This window comes from Elgaria multicarinata, chromosome 5 (assembly GCF_023053635.1).
Source record: "Elgaria multicarinata webbii isolate HBS135686 ecotype San Diego chromosome 5, rElgMul1.1.pri, whole genome shotgun sequence".
Taxonomy (NCBI): Eukaryota; Metazoa; Chordata; class Lepidosauria; order Squamata; family Anguidae; genus Elgaria; species Elgaria multicarinata.
Genome location: NC_086175.1, coordinates 8,354,067 through 8,373,718, shown reverse-complemented (window position 1 = coordinate 8,373,718; position 19,652 = coordinate 8,354,067). Strand labels below are relative to the sequence as shown.

Below are 19,652 nucleotides of genomic sequence, written 5' to 3'. Positions count from 1 at the left end.
CTGAAAGATCGTTGAGGCACAACAAGGAGCCTCCATGTGGTCTTGATGCTTACCACACAGAAGCTGTTGGGCTTAATCTGGTCAGTTAAGCACCCATCAAATCTATTCCTTCAAGGCAAGGGGACCAGATGGAGAGAGGTCTTTGGATGGCTGTTATTTTGCGAGGTTTGGGCTAACAAATGGCTTTAGTAACTTGAAACACAAGCTAACTGCTCTTCATCTGGAAAGAGAGTCAAGAACTGGGAGGAGCCCTCTCTAGAAAGGGATGTTTGGATGTCAAGTGAGCCAGACCTTTCTTGCCTGCTCTCTTACAAATGAACACAAACAGTACGTGCACCAGAATCTTCTGCAATGCACAGGCTTCCATGCAGGATACCATGCAGTTCCCAAAAGACAAGTCAACATGGAAAAGCTTAAAATCACTGATATAGGCTAACCCTTGGTCCTAAATACATGTAGTCATCTGTCATCTGTAAAATGGCACCCCGACTGTGGAATGCCCTCCCCTTGGAAACCCGATTGGCGCCAACATTGATTTTATTTCTACGCCAAGTAAAAACATGGCTTTTTAACAAATCCTTTAATGGCTAAACTCACTGGCATATTGTTTTAACTGCTTTTAAATTATATAGTGTTTTAACTTGGATCATGGTTTAATTTGTTTTTAACTGTGCATATTTATTGTTTTATACTGTAGGTTTTTATCTGTACACTCTGAGATCGTAATGATACAGGGCGGGATATAAATGTTTTAAATAAATAAATAAATAAAATAGTTTTAAGTCATGTTGGCTGCAGTACATATTTCACACCCTGGGCTGCCTGGAATGGTTATTTTCTATAAATACATAGCTCAAACATTTAGCTATCGGTAAAATACTTCAACTTGAAGGAGTTCAACCCAGTACTCGGAAAAAAGCAGGAAATAATAATAATAATAATAATATTTTAAAAATCACCATTTTGCTGGGTGACATTCCACTCTCTTAGTCTTAGCCTGTCATCTGTAAAATGGGAATAATACTAGCTGACTATATTACAGGACTGTTGTAAGGAAAGTGCCATCAGTGTATATGGCAAATCACTGAGTTTCATAAGCAAAACAGTCAGACCCCTGCCCTCAGGAGCTTACAATCTAAAACAGACAATGAGCAAAACAGAGGGAGGGATAGTTACGTATTTTCAAAGCTTGGTTACAGGTAGAAATAAAAATTTACGGCCAAAGGCACTGCAGAATAAGTTGGTTTTCAGTGGAGATGGGAAGGAATGTAGAGTGAGGTGACACAATGTAGGGCAGGACGCTCATGCATGAGGAAACAAGTGAGAATTGGTGGAGTCATTTGAGGGAACAGTACACCTTTGATTGAACAAGGGTGGTAGAGCTAGCTTAATAGAGCTCATAGGCAGAAGCATAAGAACAGGAACCTATTTCTGAAATTCTGCAAAATGCTCTAACACCTTCTCAGAAAAAGCATTATATAAATGCTAAGTACCATTTTAGCAAATGTTAAAAAAGAAATCTTACTTGATCTTAGATGGCCGTGACTGGTGTTCCAAAATCCAAGTGTCATCCATTATAATGGAAGATATTGGAGAGTTAGAATCATTTAGCACAGTTTTTAAATCAAACATTAGTATATTTTCACATTACAAGAAACTAGAGTAGTACTAAGCAATTATCTGTGATGCTCCTTGTCCATGAAAAGAAACATCAGACCTCAATAACAGAATCACGTACACATATCAGAAACATGATTTAAGATCTTCGGATTGGGAGGCAAGCCCAGCTTGTGGGGAGGGCCACTCCCTAGAATTATTAGACTGAGGTTGGGAGTGAGGAAGGGAAAAACAACAACAGCTAGAATAGCACATTCTAGCAACCACACACCCCATTACTGCAACTGATCACACCACTCTACATGGGACTCAATAGTTACTTTGGAGATTCTCCAGCAAGAGGGGCAAAATGGCTCCTTCTAGAGCCAATTCAGGAAAAACTTCCTGACTGTTAGAGCAGTACGACAATAGAACCAGTGACCTAGGGAGGTTGTGGGCTCTCCCACACTAGAGGCATTCAAGAGGCAGCTGGACAACCACCTGTCAGGGATGCTTTAGGGTGGATTCCTGCATTGAGCAGGGGGTTGGACTTGATGGCCTTATAGGCCCCTTCCAACTCTACTATTCTATGATTCCATGAACATGAGTCACGTTAGCCAGTAACCGTATTGGGTCACGTTCCCACCCCAGGGCTAGAGTCTCCTTCCTTAAAAACAAAAACAGCGCTCCCAGATCGTGTGGGTGAGCTATAAATCCCACTCAAGCTAGGGGCTGACTACACAGAACACCACGGTAGGGCAGGGGAGGGTTTTCAATTTATTTATTTATTTATTTATTTATTGCATTTCTATACCGCCCAATAGCCGGAGCTCTCTGGGCGGTTCACAACTACTCCGTGGGTGGGTGGCCAAACAGTTTCCTGGATGGCTGCTCAACAAACCTTCCCCCACTACAGTTTGTGAGGCAACAGGGCTGTGCTGCTCAAATTCACTTCCCTACCCTCACCTCAAAGACTTTTGGGGGGAAGTGGAGTCTGGCAGATGCGATAAGCAGAGGTCAGAAACTCACAAGTTGTATCGAATGACTTATACACCTTTTCCTTTCCCACAATAGTCCAGCCCACAATAGTTCCCTAGAGCATTGTTACAAACTGCATTTGAAGTTCCAAGTTAAAAGAGCATCTTGTAATGCAGTACAGGGGTCTGTTCAAGGAACAAAAAGGATGGATAACTCGCATATACTTGGACTAACTACCTACTTTTCTAGACTATCATTAGTGTCTGCAACATCATACATTCCTAGTAGGCCCAACAAAATAATCCTAAATATGCTGGTTAATAACAGGATAGATTTCCCTCCAGGAAAAAAAAATCCACAACATTTTAGGGGGGAAAAACCCCTCCATGTTTTATGTGAACCAAAGAAAAGCAATTTTTAAGGGCTACCATACAACTATGAGTACCACAAGTATACCCATTATGAAGAACCTTACCACTTCAGTTTGTGATGCAGCTGTAAGGGAAAAACAAATTACGTTTTTAGATAAAAGCATCTTAAAACATATAGAAAATAGCTTCAAAGTAGGCTAACACAGACGTTTAGCAATTTTTGCATCAGTTAATTTTATTAAATGAGTCAGTTTTAATATTTACACTTCAATTCATATTTAATAAACAGACTTACTAGGGAGCAAGCCCCTCCGAAAACAATTGGCATTTACTTCTAAATAAATGAGAATAAGATCATACCATTAGCATGAAACGCTTCTAGTAACAGTAACATACCATTCAGGTAATATAGCAGAATAATTATTATTATTATTATTTATTTATATAGCACCATCAATGTACATGGTGCTGTACAGAGTAAAACAGTAAATAGCAAGACCCTGCCGCATAGGCTTACAATCTAATAAAATCATAGTAAAACAATAAGGAGGGGAAGAGAATGCCAACAGGTACAGGGAAGGGTAAGCAGGCACAGGGTAGGGAAAAACTAACAGTAGAAAGTAACAGTAGAAGTCTGCACAACATCAAGTTTTAAAAGCTTTAGGAAAAAGAAAAGTTTTTAGTTGAGCTTTAAAAGCTGTGGTTGAACTTGTAGTTCTCAAATGTTCTGGAAGAGAGTTCCAGGCGTAAGGGGCAGCAGACGAAAATGGACGAAGCCGAGCAAGGGAAGTAGAGGCCCTTGGGGCACTATCATTAGTATATATATATCTCTATGAGCTGCATATTCAAAAAGTTGGGAAAGAATTTTGATATTGGTATTTCAGACAATCTGGACAGATCTACACGAAAGGTTCAAAAAGTCTTCATTTTTAACCTAGCAAGAAGCTCACTGGAAATTAATTAATCTATAGAGAATACATGACACTGGTCAGGATAAATAAGGTTTATCATACAACTAGGTTCACATATTGCAAGTGCACTGCAACCTACGCATATTCCTTGCACACCTGGTATACTTGCAGCCTGGCTACTTTTTGGACCCATGTATCGCTAGAATTGTGATATATCTGGAATCATGCACTGTTTTGTTAAACATCTTGCTAACTATCCACCTCTTAGACTGCTTATATTAAATCTGTTGGTTGTTGTAAAAGTTGTATGTGCTAGAAGCTGGAAACAGACTTCAGCATCATCTGTAAAAGAATGACTTATTTAAACATTACAGATTGCTAAAATCAATACATTGATTAGGTCTGGAGAATAAATTCCAGTTCTCCTTCAGTCTTGTTATTTGAAAAATGGAATTTCTATTGGAATATACACCTTAACTTTATTTCATCAAAGTGAAATATGTTTATTTTTATTTGTAACTTTATTTTTCTCAATAAAAGTGAGTGAAGCACAGATATCAACACCACACACTTTGGACAGCTTACTTCTAGTAAGCTGTCTGACATCCCTTTCACTGCCCACAGAACATTATTTTTCTAAGTGAAAATCACCAAATTCCCACTATCTTTTAGAAGATTATTACAAATTCATTTATTTCTTGACAAAAGTTGTATATTACTCCATTTCTGAAACAGATTCCAGAGCGGTGAGCATAAGAATTAAAATAGTAAAAGAAACAAAAATTAGAACATTATTATACTAAAAAATAAAAAGAATTCCAATAAAAGCCTTGGCTGTCAGTCAAGGAATGCTTCCTGGAATAAGACTATTTTCAGGAGGTGCTTGAAACAACGAAGTGTTGGTGCCTGCCTGACCTCCAGAGGCAGAGTTCCGCAGAACGGAACATTGGTACTTACCGAGAAGGTTCCTTCTGGGTTGGTGTGCGGAAGGCATCCCACAATGGGTTAACTCCCCCTATCGCCCAGGAAAAGCAGGGACTCACATGACTGAGTTTTAAGCCCTCTATTGGTCTGAAGCTCCTCCTAGCCAGTTCCATCCATGGCTAAAGCTCAGAAATTGAGAAAGGAAGCATCTCTTTGTATCATAGGTAAGGAAGAACCACAGAGGAACAGATAACTTATTAGTAAGTACTTAGAAATCAATCTGAGAGTACAAACTTTGAGGATCCTTAGGAAAAGGTCTGGCCGGCTAAATGCAGAGACAAGTGGCCTGATAGACTCGGTGGTGTTTCAGGGTGTGGTTGGGATGCCTTCCGCACACCAACCCAGAAGGAACCTTCTCGGTAAGTACCAATGTTCCGTTCTCCAGGTTGGTGTGAAGAAGGCATCCCACAATGGGATATGCAAAAGCTAAAACCCCTTATCTGGGTGGGAAAATCTTAAGCCGAGTCTATTGTAGTCCTACAACCTGCTGGAGGACTCTCCTGCCAAAGGAGGCATCCGCTGAGGCATATGTGTCTATTTTGTAATGTCTTATGAAGGAATTAGGACTTGTCCAGGTGGCCGCCTTGCAGATTTCTGCCAGAGGGGCATTAGTACTTAAGGCGGCTGATGTGGCTGCTGCTCTAGTGGAGTGAGCTGTGATTCCTAATGGCTTGGGGAGGCATGAGGCCTCATAGGCCAAAAAAATACATGCTTTTAACCACCTAGCTAGGGTAGATCTGGTAACCTTCTTGCCCATAGCCACAGGGTGAAAGGAAACAAACAGTGAATCAGATTTTCGAAAGGACTCTGTCCTTTTTAAGTAAACTTTAATGGCTCTGCGGACATCCAGCTTGTGCCAGGCCTTCTCCTGTGGATGAGAAGGGTTAGGACAGAAAGATGGCAGAATAAGCTCCTGTGACCTATAGAATAGCGTGTTGACCTTAGGGATAAAGGTCGGGTCTGTTCGAAGGACGACAGAATCCTTATGGAAGGTGATGAGGCCTTTTCTGATTGAGATGGCAGATAACTCTGAGATTCTGCGAGCAGATGTTATGGCCACAAGGAAAAATGCGTAGTGGAATAGAGGCAATTGGTTCGAAGGGAGGTTTAGTCAATGCAGAAAGTACAACATGTAAGCTCCAGGAAGGAAACCTATGGACAATGGGAGGACTCTTGAGTGCTACTCCACGGAGGAATCTTTTGATGTGAGGGTGTAAACTTAGTGGCTGCCTACCAGGCCTGGAAAGGACTGATGACAGGGCTGACGTTTGCCTGCGCAGGGTACCCGGTTTTAAACCCATCTGAAGGCCTTGTTGGAGAAAGGCTAGGAGTTCCTTGACACCTGTTGCCCGTGGAATAAGCTTCTCCCTTTCACTCCACCTGCAGAAGGACTTCCAGGTTGTTTCGTAAATTCTGGTGGTGGAGTCCTTGCGGGATGCCAGCAGGGTGGATATGACATCCTCAGAATAACCCAGAGTTAAGTAGATGGACCTCTCAGCAGCCAGGCAGCTAGTTTGAGCCAATTTGGGTCTGGGTGCAGTACTGGTCCCTGAGACAAGAGATCTGGGGCAGGAACCATGGACCTTGCACTGCTAGGGCTAGAATCTCGGAGAACCAGGGGCATCGGGGCCAGAAGGGGGCTACTAGGACTACAATGGCTTGTTCCTTTCTGATTTTTTGTAGAACTCTGGCTAAGAGGGGGATTGGAGGGAATGCGTAGAGCCTCTCTTTCGGCCAGTTGATATATAGTGCATCTATCCCTTCGGCTCCGTAAGACTGGAATCTGGAGAGAAATCTTGGCAGCTTGTGGTTGTGCCTGGATGCAAACAGGTCCAGCATTAGTGGGCCGAAATGGTGTATGATTCTCTGGAAGACTGCTGGATGTAGGCTCCATTCCCCTGGGTCTATTTGTTGCCGACTCAGATAGTCTGCTGTATGGTTCAGGGTCCCTTTGATGTGTTGGGCTGATATGGAGGCTAAGTTCTGTTCGGCCCATAATAGCATGCTCTGGGCCTCCAGGTGTAGGGAGAGGGATTTGGAACCCCCTTGACGTGTTATGTGGGCTCATGTTGTTGTGTTGTCCGTTCTGACTAGGACATGAGAATGAGCCATGCTTAGGATAGGCGTTGGGGCTATCTCATTATTCTGTGTCTGAGCAATGGAGGAGGTGGAAGGAGGAGGGGCTTCCCTTTGCAAGTTGGAATCGAAACTGCAACTCAAAATGGCCGCCCGCTTTGTTTGGCGGGAAACATCCACGTGGGGGAGAAAGAATGGATTTGATCTCACCCTTGATGCTGTTGGAGCATCTAGCTGCTCCATTGCTTCCTCCTCTTGTTCTGAGTGGAGAGGGTGGCGTGCTGAACCCCCGACTCCCTCAGTCTCGGCCACATCTTTTGAGGCCGGGATCGCACCATTCCTGGTGTGTAAGAGACTCAGCGAGGGGCCTTGGCCTCTGGGCTGGTGATCTCTTTGATCCTCCATGGCTGGGAGACTCAGTAGGCAGCCTAAGCCCGCAAACTGGTTATCTCCTTGACCTTTCTGGCAGGTCATCCTTTTGTCTGCTGATGGCTTCCTAACGACTCTCACATGAGTCGTTGTTTTCTTTTTCCTTTGAGGCTTCGAAATGGTTTTCTTTGCCGGAGGGGTCATAGAGAATGATAGGCAAGCGGCAGAGAAAAAGAAGCAGAAAAGGTTTTTTTTGTTTGTTTGTTTGTTTTTTGGTAAGAGAGGATGAAAAAATAAAGCCTGGTTATAAGAAAGAAAGTCAAAGAGGTAAGAAGTTTAAAAAGTGTTAGAAATAGAGATAAGTATAGGCTTGAGATAAGAGGAGATGAGAAGTAGCTCTGTCCTGGGCGAAAAGCAGGGACGAACTGGCTAGGAGGAGCTTCAGACCAATAGAGGGCTTAAAACTCAGTCATGTGAGTACCTGCTTTTCCTGGGCGATAGGGGGAGTTAACCCATTGTGGGATGCCTTCCTCACACCAACCTGGAGAAAGGTGCCACCACCCTGAAGGCTGTTCTCTTGGTGGACTCCAATTGGGCCTTAGGTCCATGTGGAACCCCCAGGAACATGCCCTCTGACAATGTCAGTGACCAGGCAGGTTGGTAAGAGAGAAGGCACTCTCCGCATATCCCAAGTTGTTTAGGGCTTTGTTCACGAGTACTAAAACCTTAAACCTGGCCTGGTAGCAAATAGGGAGCCAGTGCAGTTCCCTCAGCAAGGAATTACATCCTGAAAAGGGGGTGCTCCCGACAAGAGCCAAGCTGCTGCGTTCTGCATTAGCTCTAGCTTCCGGAGCAGCCTTAAGGGCAGCCCCACATAGGACCCATTGCAGTAAACCTGTCTTGAGGTTACTAATGCCTGTACCACTTTGGCCAAGCTATCCCTCTCCAGAAGAGGCCATAGTTGGCGAACCAGGCAAAGCTGGTAAAAGGCACCTGAAGCTGCCATGGCCGCCAGGCCCTCCAGCGATAATGATGGATCTAGGAGTAAGCCCAGACTACAGAGCCCAGGGTGCTTCGGCTGTTGGGTGGTATAAAAATGCAATAAATAAATAACAACAGAGCTGATCGTAGAGGGAGTGAAACCCCATCCAGAACAGGCAGTGAGCCTATCTTCCAGGCTTGGGAACCACTGACCCAAATGCAAAGTTCTAAATAATTATACAAGGTAACAAAATAAATAGCTATGGTACTTCTCAAAATACTCTCACTGCAATTCCTGGCTTGTTTAACTCAGGAATTACCAGGGACAAGTGAAGCAATGGCTGCTGCCTCCCAGAAATGTGTTATTTCTGCTTTTAATTAATAATCCAGGAATACACTGTTCCTGGGTTCTTTTGTAATATGCGAACCCAGTTAAACAACCCAGAGTTAACACAATTGCCCATGGTTTGTTGGGCTAAGGCTGTTTTTTTTTAAACCCATAAACAACTCAAGAGTTTCTGAAACTCAGAAAGGTGGAAAGAATATTTTGAGCCTTGGAGCATCAGTTCCATTTTTTAAATTTTTTACAAAATCCTATTTTAAGATGGCACTAACTTCATTATCCTTTAGGCAAAGCGTGATGACCACCCTGTTCTGTCAAGCTTTTATTTATGTACTGGTTTTATATTTATGTATGTGCTGGTTTGCTTTTATCTTTTTGGTTTCATTGTATTTTTCTTCAAGCTGCCTTGAGGCAGGCTAGAAAATGTATAAATAAATCATTTTGGCCCACAACTGCAATTTCTCACATATTGGCCTGGTTGACACATAATGCTAACCCATTATTTATTGACTTACCCAGAGTTTGTCTGGCAGATGATGTGTGTGTGAAAATTAACGAGGGTGTGTTATGTGTGAGTGCAAGATTGAGGGGGTGTCCCCCCCTACTTTTTGTGGGTATGCCTTCCTGCCCACGGTAAGGTTCTGTGAAAGGGAATATGGCTCTCTGACCGAAAAAGGCTCCCCACACTCTGTGTGGATGAAAGAAGGAAAAGGGGTGACTTAAGATTGCAGGCTTGAGAAACCCCATCCTCAAGGGCTGCACAAGCTATTAAAAATGCAAATAAGTAGAGCATTTCTTACCGTTGATGGCTTCTTCACATCTTTTAATCCAAATCGTAAGAGCTGTGTTACTACCTACCAAATGAAACACACAAGAGTCTATTGCAGCTTGACATTATTATAAAATATACCGTTATCCTTATGCTATATAGTCCTGAAGGATGTTCTCTATGACATACACATGTTCCTAGAATGTGAGACTCCCAGCCTTTTTCCTTAACTTAGATTTCTAGCTTTTACTGCTGAAGAAGACTGAATGTCTGACGGCATAAATTAGGGTTCCCAATAACATGGAATTTGACCATTCTTGAGCAATACAAACAAATCAGCAGTACAACATTATCAGAAATGAGTGAATTCTTTTCCCCGATAACATCCCATAATAAGCTTTGATATGCACCAAATCTAGCAAATGCACTGCAAAATTACAAGCAAAATTTGGGGCAGATTGGACAAAGGGGAACTTAACTATTCCCCCCAAACTTTTCGTCCCTAGTATGCATTCATACTTACTATCCAGTTTTTGTCCCTCTTTGAAAGTCTTCAGTGAAGACGCATAGTTTTTCATATGATATTCACCTATCCTGAGTGCACAAAAGAGAAGAACATGACAATATTGCCTTTGAACAAATTCAAGTTATCCAACGACCATGGTATCTTTGACTTTTCACAATACTGAAACTGAGGCAAGAACCTAAGCAAAGATATTATTCACTAGTTAGGCTTGATGTACCGCATATCTGTTCAACATTATAAAATGCAATAATTGGTCCACTACTAAGTAAGCAGTCAAACCATACAAATGTTTAAACTTCATTCCCACCTTTGATAATCATAAAACATTTTAAGCACTTCCATGTTCCAGGTATTCCTCAGCCATGGTGAGGTATGAATGTGGTGTTCAAGGGTCCCCTCTCCTAAATCTAGCAAAAAACTGATGTGTTTATTTCTCACAGTTTTGGGGGTCAATTCTGTCCCTACTGGAATGACTCAGAAAACTGATAACCCATGCATGTAGGGAGCTAGAGGTCAAAATGTCCTCGCAAATGCTATTTAATTCTTTAGATATTCTACACATGCTTAATCCAGAACCAGTTCTTTCCATTTCTTGGAAGAAAGGGGGGATCCTCTATTTTCGTAATACAAAAGAAGTAGAAACAGTGGGGTGAGGTGCCACCTTCTAGACCCAGTAGTGGCCCCTCCCCAAACTGCCATCAGAAGAGCATCTTGCCCTGAGGGATGGGGGGGGGGGGGGGAAACATGATTAGGGTTGAATTCAAAAGAAGAGAAACTGCAGAAGAGGAGAAAGAAAAGAGGAACAGGCCAGCAAAAAGCACCTCAGCTCACAAGAATAGGTACAATGCAAAACTGAGTTCAACTCATATATTTCAATCCATCTGGGCAACTGAATGGATCACCATCATGTCCCCCCCTCCACACACACACACCCTTTTCCCTGTTTGCATTTCATGTCTTTTTAGATTGCGAGCTTGAGGGCACAGGCGGTCTTATTACTGATTCTTGTAGCCGCTCTGGGAGTCCTTTGGTTTAAGAGTGGGATAGAAATACTTCGAACGAATAAATAAATAAAATTTTACTTCCGCACATGGAGGAGGAAACCCCCTCAGTCACAGAACTTGCTGGTAGCAGTAGATTTCTCTCAAGCAACAAACTAAAAAACTTAGAAAAGATAAACAATTTTCACCAACTATGAGAAAAAGAAAAGCTAATAAGCACTGGATGGGATAGAGGCCAAGGAAGCTGTATCCACCGTGCAAAGACAAAGACTGTAAGTCCCCCAAGCCCTCACGTAATAGAAGTCACCGAAACCTCAGAGCAGGTCCACTCTCCGTTGACCAAAAGGATACTTCACGGCAAGTCCAATTTTCTGTTCTGAATCAGCGGAGGAGTGGAGCCAACAGCAAAGGGGTGTCCAATAGCAGTATCCCTCCCCAGGGTGGGCACAGTAATTCACAGAACAAGTAGCACAATCCAGTGACCAAAGAATGCCTGAGCCGAGGCATACCTGTCAATATTATAATGACAGATAGTTAGAGTGATGAGTCCAGACAGCAGCCCTGCAAGTGCCTTCTAAGGGTGCTTGGGTAGCTAATACAGCAGAGGCTGCTGTCCCCCCTTACCGAATGGACCGTAACTCCCTCCAGAACAGGCTTATTGAAAGGTGAAGAGATGCAGCCTCTGATTCCACTGGCTAACAGTATTTCTGGACACCCTCTGCACATCTAACATGCTACAACCACTTCCTCTGATGGGAATAGTTGGAGCAAAAATACGCAGGACAATATCCTGAGACTAACGAACGGTAATGTTTATTTTAGGAGAGTCAGGCTGCTTACCTGTTACGGGAGTTCTTCGTGTGGTCAGTGTGCATTCACACACAAGCTTTGCGCTCGTGCAGAGACTGATTTCAGGAGAAATCTTCTATAGCTGAGGAAGTTTTGGCAGGAACCTCCGCCACCATCCTACTGCACATGCTCCCACGGGTTCCCACCTATTCCGTCAGTTCAAAGGAGACTGCCATTCTGGCCTTCCTCGAACCGAGAGATAAACCTGGTACAAACATTTGGTACAGTAACTTTGACACCGAAGCGGGAATGGTGGGAGGGTTGTGTGAATGCACAGAGGACCACTCAAAGAACTCCAGTTTCAGGTAAGCAACCTGACTTTCTTCTTCGTGGTCTCTGTGCATCATACATATGGGCGAATAACAAGCTTACTCAACAGGAGGTGGGCCGGTTTCTCAGCAAAGCACCTCAGAGAGGACCTTATGTCCAAATGAACAGTCTTCCTATGCCCTGACATCAAGGTGGTAATGTCTGACGAAGATGGAAGGGGTCAACCATCTTGCTGCCTTACAGACATCCGTTAGCAGAGTTCCTTCACCGAATGCCACAGACGTGGACAGTGCTCTAGTAGAGTGAGCTCTTACACGTCCTGATTTTGTACTCCCAACAACTCATAAGCTAATTTGATGGTCTGAACATCCCATGAAGAGAGGCATTGAGAAGACACAGGTAGTCCCTTGCGTAAGCTGCTGTAACATATGAACAAGCGAGGGGATTTTCTAATCCGGGCAAAGTTCATGTGTGATTATGGTAGTGATTGACTATAGTCAGCCTCATTATGACAATATCAGACGACCTCCATCGGCTGCGGTATCGAAACCGCATGAACGGGATGATGAACAATTTCAAGTACCTCCTACTGTTACTTGACGAAACCAACCACCTTCAATACAAACAGTAGCTGCACGGTCAGTTCCGGTCTCAAAGGTAGTAGTAACACCTTCGGTACTGAGCAACAGTGGCCTTGTGTATACTGATCCACCATGTCCTCAAATTCCAGTTCAAAGTGAGCCAGTACTAAGGGACTTGGTGCAGCCACCCGCACAGACGGAGGCGGTGCAGACGCAAATCAGGCCAGTTGAATCACTGATTTCAGAGGTGTATCTGAAGGATTTAACATCTCCATTTTGCCAGCCTTCGATCTCCTCTCCAGACACGGCTGTGGCTTCACAACATACGGCATCTCCTTCAGAGGACCTTGGTCAATTTATAGAGCAAATGATGCGTATGGCCCAAGCTCTAGGTCTGGCTACACAACAACCGGCACCTTTAGTGCAGGACCCAGTATTTGATGCTGTTATTTCAGAGGCGTACAGGTCGGTGGCCATACCGGTGTTACCGGCTTTGCTTATAGTAATCAAAGACTCATGTAAAAGTCCATCGTCCATGCCTCCAACTTCTAAGAGATTGGATGGATTGTATAAGGTCCAGGAGGAGGAGGTGAAGTTTTTATTCAAGCCCCCAGCTCCAAATTCTATTGCGTCCACAATGGACATATTTCCTAAATCGGGCCTTAATGACAATACAACCGAAGGTCTTCAGCAATCCAAAGATCACACTAACCATGGGGAAAGCAAAACACAGTCCAAAGGAGAGAAAAACCAAGAAGATGAAGAGAAGAGGAATAAAAAAGAAAATAAAGCCTCAGCTACACTTTTTCAGAAGAGATTTCTCAAACACATCTTGCCACAATGGCAGTTAATGAAGAACTGAGGGAATAGGTGGGAACCCGTGGGAGTATGCGCAGTAGGATGGTGGGGGAGGGTTCCTGCCAAAACTTCCCAGCTATAGAAGATTTCTCCCGAAACAAGTCTCTGTGCAGGTGCAAAGCCCATATGTGTAATGCACAGAGACCACAAAGAAGAATAAATGTTGTATTAGCAAGGAGAGTCACCCTGCCAGAGTGAAAAACGCACAGTTCCCCACAAACAGAAAGGGCACAGAGTTCCCCAACCCTCCTTCCAGAAGCAACTGCCACTAGGAACACCACCTTTTAGGTGAGTTCCTTGACAAGGATGGAACGCCAAGGCTCAAAAGGTGAGAGCCCGGAGTACATCTAGATAGGGAACCTATGCATGGGAGGTGGAGATAAAAGATCCGCGCCATTCAGAAAACTCTCGACAGGTGGGTGTGTGGCGTGCAACAGCACCCAGAACTATAACAAAGGCTGCCACTTGACACTTTAAGGTGTTGATGACTAAGACCAGCTCCAGACCAGATTGAAGGAAGTCCAGAAGGTAAAAGAGACCGGCTTGAAATAGAAATATCTTTTTTCTCCTACACCACCCTTGGAAGATACTCCAAGTCATTTGATTAATTTTGCTGGTAGAGAAATCCATGGAGATTAAGATAAGATGCTGTGAGCTACAAGCCATCACCATTCAACCTCCAGGTGCAAAGGTGGAGCCACTCCAGGTCCAAGTGTAACAGGGAACCCTTATGCATCACAGGCTTCCTGGGAGGATCAATGCTGAGCTCCCTGAGGTCTGAAAACAATGGTTGGCATGGCCAAAAAGAAGCCACCACAATAACCTGAGTCTTCAATATTCTCACTGTCCTCAACACCCTGGTGAAGAGAAAATGGAGGAAAGGCATACAGCAGGCCCCCAGACCAGCATCCACCTTAGTACCTTGGAACCTTGACATGAATTGAGGCACCTTCTTGTCGCATGCATTAGCAAAGGGGTCAAGGTTTGGGGTCTCCCAGATCTGTGTGATTTCGTCAAAGGCCTCAGGATGAAGGGCCCAATCTCCCTGTTGTATGGTGGTCCGACTTAACCAGTCCACCTGCATGCTCAGCTTACCCTTGACATATTGACAATGATGGATGATAGGTGAACCTATGCCCAGGACAGAAGGAATCATAGAATCATAGAATAGCAGAGTTGGAAGGAGCCTCCAAGGCCATTGAGTCCAACCCCCTGCTCGATGCAGGAATCCACCCTAAAGCATCCCTGACAGATGCTTGTCCAGCTGCCTCTTGAAGGCCTCCAGTGTGGGAGAGCCCACAACCTCACCAGGCAACTGATTCCATTGTCACACTGCTCTAACAGTCAGGAAGTTTTTCCTGATGTCCAGCTGGAATCTGGCTTCCTTTAACTTGGGCCTGTTATTCCGTGTCCTGCACTCTGGGAGGGTCGAGAAGAGATCCTGGCCCTCCTCTGTGTGACAACCTTTTAAGTATTTGAAGAGTGCTATCATGTCTCCCCTCAATCTTCTCTTCTCCAGGCTATACATGCCCAGTCGTTTCAGTCTCCCTTCATAGGGCTTTGTTTCCAGACCCCTGATCATCCTGGTTGCCCTCCTCTGAACACGCTCCAGCTTGTCTGCGTCCTTCTTGAATTGTGGAGCCCAGAACTGGACGCAATACTCTAGATGAGGCCTAACCAGGGCTGAATAGAGAGGAACCAGTACCTCACGTGATTTGGAAGCTATACTTCTATTAATGCAGCCCAAAATAGCATTTGCCTTTCTTGCAGCCATATCGCACTGTTGGCTCATATTCAGCTTGCAATCTACAATTCCAAGGAGTGGAACTTCCTTTTGGAGATTCCTGCAGCGACGACTTCCTTGCTTGTTGATATGTTGTAATATCTGTCTGTGTTTACTAGGATTAAGACTGGATTCTAACAACACATTAAGCCATGATGGTTTATTTTCTGAATTAACTATGATGGCTTATTGTGTTATCTGCATGCTGTTTTTCCCAAACACTGATTTATTTAGCCAAAACAAGCCACCCTGGTAAGCCACGATCTGCAGTGAGCTTTTTAAAAAGCTATCATGGCTTATCGTGTTGTCCGGCATTCCAGAATGGTTCTAGAACATCACTTACAGAGTCACCTCGAAAGAACTGTCAAAATCGCTGCTGCTACTTTCAAGTGCTGTGTTTCTAAGATCTGCCTAGCAACAGATTGGGCTCTCTGTCTGCGTCCTCACCCCTCCCTCAGCAGTGTGTTCTACAAACTTCCAAAGTGTCAAATCTCCATATTTCCATGAAGAGGTATAGCCATGTAGGGTTTTAGTTCTGCCTTGGGTGCCTCCCCATAATGGGAACCTGTGTGGGAAATTTTGTCCCAGTCCTGCAAACTTTAAAGGGTTTCGAGACATCACCTTTCGGGTGCAAAGTGCCTTAGCAGATTTAAAGCAGTATTAAGGAAGCCCAGTATTAAGCAAACCAAGTAAGCAGCTTTGTATGCTAATGATCAGTTCTTTTTATTTCTGTGTTGTTTGTTTGCTGCTGGCAAAGGGGGAAAGGCTTGGACATTAAGGCTGCAGGGTAGGAATAAGAAGAGGGGAGCAAAGGGAAGGGAGTAACTTTGCTTTTTCTGTGAAAAAGCAAAGTTCGGGTGAAATCAGCAGCGATGCAGCAGAGACAGAGGACAGAAGAAGATGCCCCCTAGCATACAGCCAACCAATCCTTAAACGCCTATTTTGTGTGACGGCTGAACAACTAATGATAGTGTAAGTATTCCAAAAGAGAAGATCTGGAAATAAAACTGACCAAACTCTAGGTAGAGTCTGGAAACATAGTCATTTTGCCTGAGACGATGAGAGAGGTAGCCAACTGGCCTGGTTACCTGCCTGCCATTGCTTGCACCAAGAGAATGGGCAGATGGCATCTTTGTGTGCAACACAATGACAGAAAGTTTTGCCTGTTCAACTTATGCAGATGTGAAATGTGGTAATTGTGGACTGCCTATAGTTGCAAGTTCTGTGTAATATATTGTTGTTACAAGTAATTCTCAATTTCATGATTACTGCACTGGTATACTGTTCATGATTACTATAATTGTTATCATTGCCTTTTGTGTTGTTAATGGCATCATATATAGTCTTATGCTTAAAATCTGTGGGGTCAGTTAAACCCCAAATACTGTTCTTGTATGTATAAATGTACTTTGCATTGTGGGGAATTATTGCCCATGACGATTTCTTTGTAACTACACTTTTTTATTTAAATGAAAATGTTTCAATGAAAACTTTTTAATGGTATCATGCTTATTACCTTTCCCAGTCGGTTCCCATTTAACACACAACTGGATTGATTCAGCATTTTTCCACAGATGGATGACTACTCAGACATGCAATTAAGAATTTTAAATCAAATTTTGTACAAATCAATAAAAGGTTAAGAGTAATATTCTACAGATTATATCCTGTTTTGCATGAATGGAAAGTGCTTCCACTCAAGGGAGATGAAAGCTCCTAATTCCCTCTTACTCACTTCAGGCCCTGAATCACAACCCAGACTGTCCCCCCCACCCCCAGAGCAGGTTTTCAGGGGGCTCCAGGGAATGGGGGCAGCAAGCAAAATTGATTAGGATGGCATCTTGTGTGAATGAAACTATTTTCTGCTCATGCAAAAGCACATTTGAATGCAGGCCAACATCTTCATAAAACTAAAACAAATTGTGTATGACTAGTAAATCACCACTTACCCTTGTCTGAGCAAGGCTATAGCATTACTGGGGTCAAGTGCTAGTGTCCTCTTTGCATCTGCAATGGCATCTACAAAAGATTATTAATCTCTTAATAACTGTATTTTTGCACTTCCTCTGCAAAATACAACAATTCTGCCTGAACTGGACATTTCAAAAAGATTCCCTCACACTGAAAGAGCCAATTAATCTAGGTGCAACTCCATGTATTAGAACTAAAATATACACTTTTATTATTTATTCATTTACAATATTAATATACTGCTCCATATCTAAAATATATTCCAGAGCAGTGTACATAGGAATAAAACAGTAAAAAAAAAAGATTAAAAACATCAAATTAAAATTGTTCAATTTAAAACAAAGGGCCAATAAAAACCGTGGCTTCCTGGAAAAGAGCTATTTTTAGGAGGCGCCAGAAGCAGCCTGGTGTTGGTGCCTGCCTGGTCTCCAGGGGCAGGGAGTTCCAAAGAGAAGGGAACTTGCAACCAAAGTTTTCCAGATCTTTTCTAGGCTGGAGGAATATTATCTGCTTCAAACTTTGAGCTCAGGTGACAAATGACAAGCAAGTACCAGATAATTAAACAGCTACTTTTCAATTATCTTCACATCTTTAACAGTAAAATAATGATTTAACTTATTTGCCCTTAAAAGTTTATTTACTTTATCATACTATTACCAAATTTCTAACATTCAAATTTGCTAGTTAGCCTACATTTCAGCTGATCCTAACTTTGATCCAGCAGCCTGGATCCTAACTTCCATCCCACAAATGAAGATGTATGTTGCTGCCTCCCCATTCCCTCTGCAGCCACCAAAAATATGCTCCTGAGATTGGACCAGAATGGCATATGGGGCAGGGGAATTGTGCCAGAAAGTAGAAATTTGCCAAAAATTGGGAAAGCTACACATGTCTAGCACAGAGAAGAGTACAATAGAGATGAATTTTTCAAAGAGGGGCATAACTTTTATGTATTCCAATAATATTTTGAAATAAATAAGCAAAGTCTACCAATGAAACTAAGACCCCAAACCCACATTTTAAAAAAACTATTAAAGGCTGCTGTTATGGAACAATCAAGTGTATTATTACTTTGAACAAGTTCTGCTTGAACATTATGTTCCAATTATTCAGCACAAAGATAATTTTCTTCAAATCCTGGGTATGATATAGAAGCATGTCCAGGCATCTACATTTTTTAAAAAAACTATACAAATCAAGTTACATTTTAGACCATCATTGTCGCTAAAATTACTTTAGTATTTTTAGGATATATACATCATCAAATAAGAAATGTTACCATGGTAATTTTGTAGAAGAATGTGAGCATAAGCTCGTTGACAGTAATACTCCGCAGAATCTGGCTTCTGTTCTATGGCTACTGTCAGCTTCTGTAAGAGCAAATACAAAAAATTAACTTGACATTTTCAACAAATCCCTGTATAGCCCACAGTAAAATGTCTTGCTTGACAAATCAAACAGCATCAATTAGCACAATTTGCTTTGAAAAGAATTACACCAGAAGCAAAATTCTCCAGCTCAAAGGATAGCTACCTATAACTGAGATAAAAGCCTCACAGCCTGAGCCTAAAAATGAACAGAGGCTTGGAATGCCATTTAAGGAAAATGGTAAGAACCATGTATCGATTGTCACCACATATGTGTACATCTGTTATTACAAAAATGAGAATGATCATTCTAACGTCTTTCAGTGTTAACCATTCACTTCTCTTTCAGCTCAAAAAGTTGATTTTACACCCAATTTAACATTCTTTTGCATAAAATTGCACAAATATAGGCCATACTTTGGTGGCCAAAATGCATTTAAGGATGCTATACATTTCCATCAGCACCATTTCCCATCTCTTCCAATTATGTGCTGTGTAATTATGTGCCTTGTAAGACCACACACACTACATTAGGCAACCATAGCTGCTGACAGCATAGCAGTGTCAACCTGTATACAGTTTTACATTAAGTGCTATAAAAAATACCCATCTTGAGACAACCAACATTAGCTCACTGGTTATGTTATGCTGGTGCAGCAGCTCTTGTGCATGAGTTCAGATAACTACAAGCACCAAAGCAGCTCAAATACGGTGATTATTATGTGGAATTCTCAGCATGCCTTGGGTGGGAGGCCAGACTTACTGGCCTTTGGCGGCCATTGTGATTCCTAAGCTAAGTCTCAAGCAGTCAACCCAATTCCACATAAAAAGGAAACAACCCACATAAATGGGCTGCATCCATTTGCGGTGCCTCCTCCCACCTGCCATGTGTCGTTTGAAAATCATAGATACAACAGCATGTGTTTGAGAGGCCAAACTCTGAACATGCTCAAAGGCACCCCATCCTGATATCACTGTTTTCTCAGAAACTGAGGGAAGCACACATGCAGCCTTCACCCTTAAGAGGGAGGGAGGAAAGGAAAGCACTCTGTGCATGCCCAGAAACAA

The 19,652-nt window shown here is 42.9% G+C and overlaps 1 protein-coding gene across 2 annotated transcripts in view; it reads right to left on the bottom strand.

Moving 5' to 3' along the window:
- Positions 1–19,652, bottom strand: part of SUGT1 (SGT1 homolog, MIS12 kinetochore complex assembly cochaperone) — a 51,225-nt gene that overhangs the window by 27,403 nt on the left and 4,170 nt on the right. Inside the window, exons 3-8 of one of the 2 annotated variants that reach the window (XM_063125977.1) lie at positions 18,497–18,587; positions 17,196–17,265; positions 9,902–9,972; positions 9,410–9,463; positions 3,050–3,069; positions 1,526–1,545 (exon numbers count right to left, since the gene is read on the bottom strand). In XM_063125977.1, the coding sequence (XP_062982047.1) occupies positions 1,526–1,545; positions 3,050–3,069; positions 9,410–9,463; positions 9,902–9,972; positions 17,196–17,265; positions 18,497–18,587 (326 nt within the window). The remainder of the gene's footprint in view (positions 1–1,525; positions 1,546–3,049; positions 3,070–9,409; positions 9,464–9,901; positions 9,973–17,195; positions 17,266–18,496; positions 18,588–19,652) is intronic. The other variant, XM_063125978.1, reaches the window with a different exon arrangement.